The sequence below is a fragment of the Varanus komodoensis genome, unplaced genomic scaffold, assembly GCF_004798865.1.
Source record: "Varanus komodoensis strain SLA01 unplaced genomic scaffold, ASM479886v1 scaffold18_3, whole genome shotgun sequence".
NCBI lineage: Eukaryota > Metazoa > Chordata > Lepidosauria > Squamata > Varanidae > Varanus > Varanus komodoensis.
Window position 1 is genome coordinate 9,622,386 of NW_025335549.1, and position 8,432 is coordinate 9,630,817.

At 46.2% G+C, this 8,432-nt stretch overlaps 1 protein-coding gene across 3 annotated transcripts; it reads right to left on the bottom strand.

The window, feature by feature from the left end:
- Positions 1 to 31: 31 nt before the first annotated feature.
- On the bottom strand, positions 32 to 8,405 carry TRMT12 (tRNA methyltransferase 12 homolog). Of its 3 annotated transcripts, none has more exons than XM_044427253.1 (8): positions 8,348 to 8,405; positions 6,685 to 6,785; positions 5,501 to 5,669; positions 4,632 to 4,830; positions 2,935 to 3,085; positions 2,032 to 2,141; positions 1,356 to 1,513; positions 32 to 891 (listed from the first exon to the last, which is right to left on the bottom strand). In XM_044427253.1, the coding sequence occupies exons 2-8, from the start codon at positions 6,756 to 6,758 to the stop codon at positions 271 to 273; spliced, it is 1,482 nt and encodes a 493-aa protein (XP_044283188.1). In that variant the 5' UTR covers positions 6,759 to 6,785; positions 8,348 to 8,405; the 3' UTR covers positions 32 to 270. The 3 variants fall into 3 exon arrangements, with proteins under 3 accessions (XP_044283188.1, XP_044283189.1, XP_044283191.1); XM_044427254.1 differs by lacking the exon at positions 8,348 to 8,405 and adding an exon at positions 8,265 to 8,335; XM_044427256.1 differs by lacking the exon at positions 8,348 to 8,405 and adding an exon at positions 8,282 to 8,299.
- Positions 8,406 to 8,432: the final 27 nt, after the last annotated feature.

Genomic DNA, 8,432 nt, shown 5'->3' on the forward strand with positions numbered 1-8,432 from the left:
CAACATGGAAAGTCATATGGAAAAAAGCACATTATTGCATCATCTATTTATTTTAAAAAACACATTATTGTTCAAGCACATACAAATGAAGTATCTTTTTAAACCTGCATCAGGACATCCATAATCGATGCACCTATGCGCAGGACATGCCCTGTTTGTGGACTTTCCCAAAGGCTTCTCTAGGAACAGCTAGACAGACTTTCTGGTCCAAGCAACTTATGTTCCTTCTCTCTAGTATTTAATTGTTGTTGTTGATGGCTTATTTCATGTCTACTGAGCAGAGGGACCTAGTGTGCCATTCTGAGACAGACTCTGAACCCTGCTATTTGCACCCAATATTGTTTGCTCGGAGGTTTCCTGTCCAAGAGTGAAGCCACCCTCCAGGGCTACTCCTGCAGCAGAGACTGATTCCTCAGTGTGCTGCGCAGCCGGCTGGCACTTCAAATCCAAAACGAGATGATGCACATGAGGGGCATAAGATTTCACTCGCTCGATGTGCAGGATTTGGGTCCTCCATGGCTTCCCATCCAACTCCTCCAGCAAAGTCCTGATGCGGGTCCTGGTGGCTTCTGCCCACCTCTGCCACGCACACCGGGCCGCACGGGTTGGTTCCTTCTTTCCAGCATCCTGTAGAACTGGGTGGGCTTCATGGGCCACTCTGGCCTCTTGCGTGCTGTATGCCGTTTGCCCCAGTCCGTGCTCATGCGGCTGAACCTGCTCTGGCTTCTGACGTGAGTTCGGGGCCTTTGCAGGAAAGGATTCCACATTCTGGTGAATATGAAGGATGCCTCCAACGTCCTTCCGCAAAACCCAGCAGGCGACTGGCCAGCCTTCCTCTGAGGAGGGGATCAGCCCCAGATTCACCCTGTCAGCCACGTCCCTCAATTCCAGCTGCAGTTTGGGGGAGAACACATAGAATATCAGAAGCTGAATTATACCAGGTCAGGTATTTGTTCACTGAGCCCAATATTGCCCACTTGGATAGGAAGCAATTCTTCAAAAAAATGTGGACCAATGAACACACAAAAAGACAAATTTGCATACTGACTGGTGAGTAAGCATAATTAAAGCCAGCAGAGCTTACTCCTGGGCTACTGAATGCTATGTGACCACCAACCATCCTGAGGATTGCATCTGTATTTGATTCTCCAACTTTGAAGTTAAAGGTTAATTGATTTGAAAGAAGAGATGGGGCTTCTTGCAGGAAAAGAGGCCAGTGAGGGATGTTTTTTTGCAAGAAAGGATCTTGGAAAATCTCAGGCAGAGATCTTCCTTTGACCTTGGTCCTGACTGCACAAAGCTCTGTAATGACGACGACCCTTCCTCACTCCCTTTACATTTCCCTCTCCACTTGCCTTCTTGTTATCTCCCTGGTGGACCTGGCACCGATCCGCCACACCATTCAGCTGCAAGTTCTTCCGCAGGGCTTCCGCAGCATGGGGGTTCCACTCACAGGCATGGACAAAGGCGGCACCGGCATGGACTAGGTAAGGCAGGGTGAAATAGCCGATGCCTGAGGACAGGAGAAAGGGAAGCAGCTGGGTGCAAGCTCCAGTGTTAGAAGCAGACGATCACAGGGCTGGGGAGTCCAACCACTACTCAGCGCGGGAGGCAACCACAGCATCCCTGACAGGTAGCTGTCCAGGCTCTGCTTGAATCGGGATGGGCAGCGTGTTGCTCTCCAGATGTTTTGGTCTACACCACCCATCAGCCCCAACTGGCAAGCCAATGGTTAGGGGTGATGGGAATTCTGGGCCCAGACGTCTGAAGGACCATAAATGGCCCACCAGTGGCTTAAACATTCTCATGCAACTGCTTTCTGGAAAGAGTGGATAATGAAAAGAGAGAGAAAGCCAAGGAATCGGGACGCACTGTTTATGCTAGCTTCCCATGTGAACCAAGCAACCTTCCCGGCTTAACAGGGTCCAGGGACGCCTTAGATCAGCCTCCTGCAACCTGATGCTCTACAGATGTCCTTAGCCAGCAGGAAGAGACTTCCCTTTCTTTACTGCTACCCAGCGTGCTATTTACCAGCATACAGATCTACCACCACTTCCTCAGCGCACTGCAGAGATGCTATCCGCAGCTTCTCAGTGATGTTTCCTGGAGACAGCATGCACTGGGTCACATCAAACATGTACCTGTGAAAGGAAAACAGTTTCAGAAAACCTGGAGGAAGCTAATTTGCCCAAGGATAAGAATCATATCTGTCTTAGGCAAGAATCACCTGGCTGTAAGGCCCAACCAGCCGTGAGACCTGCGGGAGAGGCCCTCCTCCGGGAACTCTCCGTGAAGGAAATGAGGAGGGTGAGTACTCCGAGGAGGGCTTTCTCTGTGGTGGCGCCCAATCTATGGAATGTGCTCCCCAGAGAGGTCCGCCTGGCGCCGCCGTTATTTGTTTTTCGGCGCCAGGCAGAGACCTTTTTATTCAAGCATAATTTTAATTGTTAATATTATTTGGTTATTTTATCTGGCCAGGGCGACTTATTTTATATTGTTAATTTGTTTTATATTTTGAATGTATTATACTTTAATTTTATGTTGTGAGCCGCCCCGAGGCTTCGGCGAATGGGGAGGCATAGAAATGTTTTAAATAAATAAATCATAATTCTGAATGAATTCTTCTTCATTGGGGCATTCCAACAAAAGTCACAAGCTGAGGTGAACTGGAGCAAATACAGAACCTTCTTTAAACAAAGGAGAATATCCTTATTTTTATTATGGCCATTTATATACTGCCCTTCAATAGGACTCTTAGGGTGACCAACAAAAATAAAAAAGAACGGGTTCCAAATACAGAACAAATTTAAAATATATACAAGGAATAGGAAATGAGAGCATCGGATTACAAACTGTCTGGACTTTCTGGAAAGATCAGATTACATCATGTTTAAAGAAAAATTTCAACAAGGTGCAGGGAGAACTGAATCTTACCGGATGCCATTGTCCACGTGTTCAACCCAGCCATCTTGCCCCAGAAGTAGGGTCACTGTTGGGGATCGAAATAAATCCGATTGCACGCGCCCACGTTTGGCTAAACGCCGGGCCCCCAGAGCACTAGCGACCACCTTCCAGAGCTCCTGTCCTAAAAGGGAGCATAAATGTGATGCTTTCCACAGGGGAAGCCATAGTATCCTGCTACAGCAAAACTAACAGATTCTTATGGTATCTTAAACACTAACCAATTTATTACAGCAGAAATGTACATGAACTAGGATTCTCATCTACAAATGAAATCCTCAGTTGGCAGATATAAGCACATACGGGCTGCACTGAAAGGAAAAAAATCTATGCGAGTTGGAACTTAAATGACAGCAGAATGGAAAAGTAACAATTCCATCGGAATGGGGCTGCAGAACCTCTTTCTGAATTCTATCATACAGCCTAAGAAGCCAAGCAGGGTCCAGCCTGGTTGAAACCTGGATGCGTAACTTAAATGTTGTTAACTGCCTAGAGAGCTTGGGCTAAGGGTGGTATAGAAATGTAACATCATAATAATTCTCAAGGAAGTGGCAGGGTCATGTTCCAGCAGTGGATGGGAGAGAAGACAAAAGGAGAAACTGGGCAGCCCTCTGAGTGGGGTGGTGTAACTGGTGTCCTGCAACAGCAGGGGGTTGGATTTGATGGCCTTCGTGGCCCCTTCCAACTCTACAATTCTATGGTTCTATGAGGCAGGGCAAGAGATGCGAGGACAAAATGCCAGATATTTTAGTCTAAAGCTCTTACCACAGTAACAAAGTCTTAGTAAAAAGTGCACTGACCTTTTGGAATGGGAAAAAAGCTGCACAAAACCCAGAAAACCATCAAATGATCAGTGCTCAGGGAAAAGGAGAGAGGCCAACAGAGGGGGGCATTGCCAGTGGATCAAACGAGGGTCCACACTGGAGGTTCTGCGCTCCCTGCTTTAGAGCTTAGATGTTTGTAAAATAAGTGCAGTTGACCTTCCACAAAGGCATTTACTTCTAGGACCATCCTCCAACCCAACACATCCCTTTCGGTGCTCATCCTAAATACCAGCTAAATGCCAGCTTGCACCTTGAAGCAATCATCTGCTTTCCCTTGCTGTCCCTTATGCCAGAAACTGCCTCTCTGAATGCCTCCATATGACCCAACTCCCTTAGTTCTCTGAAGGCCATCCTAAAAATTCACCTTCTCTGGGAAGCCTTTGGATCCTCCCCGGTCCCTAAACCTTATTATATCTAAGGCAAAGAACGCATAATGGATATGATCACACGTTCTTCTTCTGCTTCCTCATGTCTGCATTTCCCCTTTCCTCTGTTGCTTCCTTGTGCCTATTTTAGAATGCATGTCCCTCGGCATAGGGGCCGGTCACACCTATTCTTATAAAGTACTATGTACAAAAATACTGCTAGACTTCTCAGTTGCTGTGTACCATCTCAACCGCTTTTGCACAAATTAGGAACTATACAAATGTTAAGAAATAAATGGTGGCAGAAAAAGCTATCATTAGATACAAATACATAGGACTGAACCCCTTGCACCTTCCACCCTGGAGTTTCCCCTTCAAAGTTGCTTTATTCAAGGCTGGCGAAGGAACGAAGGTAGAATGGGTCAGGTGAGGAAGGCAGGCAGGCAGGGTGGTATTGCATACAATGCAGTTTCCAATTTACCCAGTTTTCCCCAGAGCGTTGCCCTGAAGCTGTCTTCACTCAGCAGAATCAGATCACCATGCCGCTGCCAGGAGCATGGCAGATCTCTCTCCAGCTCTTCGGACCAGGGGATCCCATGGATCTTCATCAGGTTTTGTACTTCATTCCACAGTTTCTGATGGGGTAGCTGGATCCTGGTCACTTTTGAGGGAATGGGATTCTGGGAAGGGAAAGCAAATGGTCATCCAATTTCCTCCTTCATGCACACAAGGCTGCATTCTCCATCTTCAAGTTGTATTGAAACCTATTAGCAACAAAAGCAACTTGATAAAGAGAGGCTCAAATGTTACTTCTGGATCAGCTTCCGCAAGGTGTTCATATTTAAAGTTTACCACATTTATATTCCATCTTTTTTTCTTCTTGGAAGAAACTGTATACAACCTATACAGTCTTCCTCTCCATCTGATCCTCTCAAAAGCCCTCTCTTGTTGTAGGTTGGGCTAAGGGTCACTGTGTGGCCCAAAGTCACTCACCAAGCTTCATGGCCAAGTGGAAACTAAAACTCCAGTCTCCTGAGTGCCAGCCTAGCACTCTAATCATACGCCATGCCAGCTCTGGATTAGTCCCCAAAGCACACAGCTGCCTCACTCAAGCCCAGCCAGGCCAGGCCAGATGTTCTATGACAAATAAGTGAGCCAATTATAGTACTGCTACCAACACCAAACCACGGCAGCATCCGAGAAGACCAACCAGTGGCGCTGTCAAGAATGCAAGGGGCAGGAGAGGACAAACTACTACAGAGAGAAGCTGGTTTGACAATACTCTTGGCCAAGTGCAGTAAGAGTCTCTTTGTACGTCATGGCAGAAAAGCCAAAAAAAATTCAGCTCACCTGGATCCATGTCAGAGCACAGGTTCTTCCAGGGGGGATGCTTTCCTTTAACTGCTGTAAGCGCTGTGCAGTGAGGCTTCGGCCCAGCACAGGCAATGCCATGGTGCCGTTGGGCAGTTTCTGCACATTGTAACGCCTGTCCAGGATCCCCTCTCTCTGCAAGCATTTTCTGCAAGCCCAACAAATAAATGAGGAGCCCGAAAAGGCTACTTGCTGCACTTACTGGCATTCATGGCCTGCAGGGGAGAAGGCCCATGCGGAGTGCAGGAACTATCAGCCCTCCTGGAATCCCAGTCCAATCCTGCAGGGCTGCCCAGATGGTCCCACAACTGTCTCCAAGTATTGATGGCTGTGTGCCTCCATCTGTGTCAGCCCAGATGGTGCCACAACTGTGTGATTCCCTCCACTTTGAAAGGCCTCGCCTAAGAATTAGTTACTGGCTTCATAAGCTTCACACAAAAATGTGTTGGCATTTTCAGCTCTGCTTCTTTTGCTTGTGGCCCAACCCACCACCCATTCAGCTTCTGTGGAATAGAATTGGGACCTTGGGTTGAAAGAGGTTCTGCACACCTGAATTAGGCAAGTATGTACCTTCAGGTGTGTAAGTGTGTGCACATTTTTCTGCCTGCCTCTTCCTGTCCCAAACTTTCCCTGAAGTTCTCTGTTAACGATGGGGGCTTGGCTGCCCATCCGCAGGACAGCATCCTCTCTGCAAGTGTCTGCAAATCCTGAAATGTACTTTTCTAGCCATAAGAAGGGCAAGTCTCTGTACTGAAGTAAAAAGGCACCCTTAGAGATCAAACTTGGATGTGAGCTAACCCTTACCCTTTGCCCCTGGCAGGCCTAGTCACTGAAAAGCAAGTCTCTTCATAGCTACACTACCCCAGTATTTCCTCCGCAAGCTACCTCCAGTTTACTGGTCACATGAGAGCAGCCATGTAAATACAGCTACACTAGCTTCCCAGAGCTGGTGGAAGAGGAACCAAGAGCCCTATCCTGTCCCCACCAACCTGCCACATCCTTGCCAAGTGTGGAAGAAGATTCTATATGGGCACAGAGAAGTAGCCTTCTATAAATGCCCCATCCCCATTTGCCTGTGCATTTGTGTGCATGGATTTCCTTAATGCTCATGTCAAGTGCTGAGAGAGAGAGCATAGCTACCTCTTGCTTGTCTGTAACTATACCTGAATAGCTGAGTAAACTGTGGCTCAGTAATGAGAGCTGCAGTACCACAGGAACACAACTCCTCTGCATCCATCTCATTAAGGAAAAAGAAGATGTTTGCCTTAAAAGAGAGGAAAAAAGATGTTTGCCTAAAACAGAACCAGGAAGCATCATCTTAGCTGACCCTCCCTACAATGTGGATTTTTCTGCACAACCATTAAGAAACTGAAAACTTCTGAAATGTTTAATATTAACTCCTCTTTGTTGAGGCTGTTCACAACAGAGGAACAATCATACTACAAACTGTATGTAGAGATGAATTCTTAGAGCCTAAACCTATGATGCAACTCTCTTCATAAGGTAAGCATGTATATAACTGTAACCTAAAGTCTTAAACTGACTTTATTTCTGGGACCAGAGTTTGAAGTAAATTCCAATATAACAGTACAGTGCTATAACGGACAGCTATCTGAGAGGGATGGTTTAGCTTGGAGTAGGGGGTTGGACCCAATGACCACTTCCAACTCTACTATTCTATGATTCCAAGAGCTCAAACAAAACACCACCCAGAATTCTTCCAGTTTTGTATATTGTGGAAGTGCAAGTGAGATGTATTTACAATATTAATCTATCTGCTCTATTGTCCTGCCCACAAGCATCAGTGAAGTAATGCAACCTTAAAGGGCCTTTTTTTCAGCAGGTCTGGGTTTTCTTCAGCAGTTACTATATTATATCCTTATTGCTTTTATTGTTCTTAGCATTATTCTGGTTTTATGTGTTTTACTGTTGTATATCACCTCAGGAGGACTTCTGTCCTGAAAGGCAGTCAACAAATATTTTAAATAAATACATAGAACAAAATATTTGCAGCACATTTGTTAAGGACACTTAACTGTCTTTTTTGCTAACACAGCTACCCCTCCGGAAAAGTTTTACCAGGATGATGCCATTTTAAAGCCATTATGATGGCAACCCAACAGAAAAAGGCCATGGGGATGTTTATCCTCATTTAGCTTCATTTCACAGGCTGAAGATGAGCGGGTTATGATTACAACACAACATTCACAATTGCTTGGCCAGATGAGGCAGAATGGGAATTGTAGAAGTTTTCTCAGCCAAAACATGCCTCTAGGATTACACCTCCCATTATTTAATTTGTTTATAAGTCAAGCCCTTATACCACAGATTTAAGGATGGCACACCTACAACATCCTAAAAGCATACGTTAAAAAACCACCTGAACACCACACAATTAAAAATATGTGCACACACTACCTAAAACCTAAGTAACAATACTACTTACAGATGTAAGATATTTCAGCCAAGCAAAATACTTTGCTTGGCTGAAATACGGGCTAAACGCTAAATTTTCTAGTATTTGTTTTGAAAGGCATGTACAAACACAAAGGGCTGAGCCTGGCACCGAGAAGCCGACCCTCAGTCTCGGTGCCAGGCGAACCTCCCACTGTCAATACACGCAGGGGAGCAGCCAACTTGCTCTTAAACCTTCTCAACCCGCAGCGCTCCTCGTCTGCTTTCTCCTCCCCAATTCCCGGGACCCTTCTCTTCCTTCCCAAAAGACATGATTGAAGCGATTCACCCAAATTCCTCCCCTACTTCAAGCTAAGCTGCCGCACCACTCTGTAACATTCCCCTAAAATCTCGCTTTTCGGACTAACTCACTGCACAGCCGCAAGCAGAAACTGGGGCCCCTCTATCCCTCAGGACTCTTTGGTGAGCCACTACTTCCGCCTCCTTTTACTGAGGT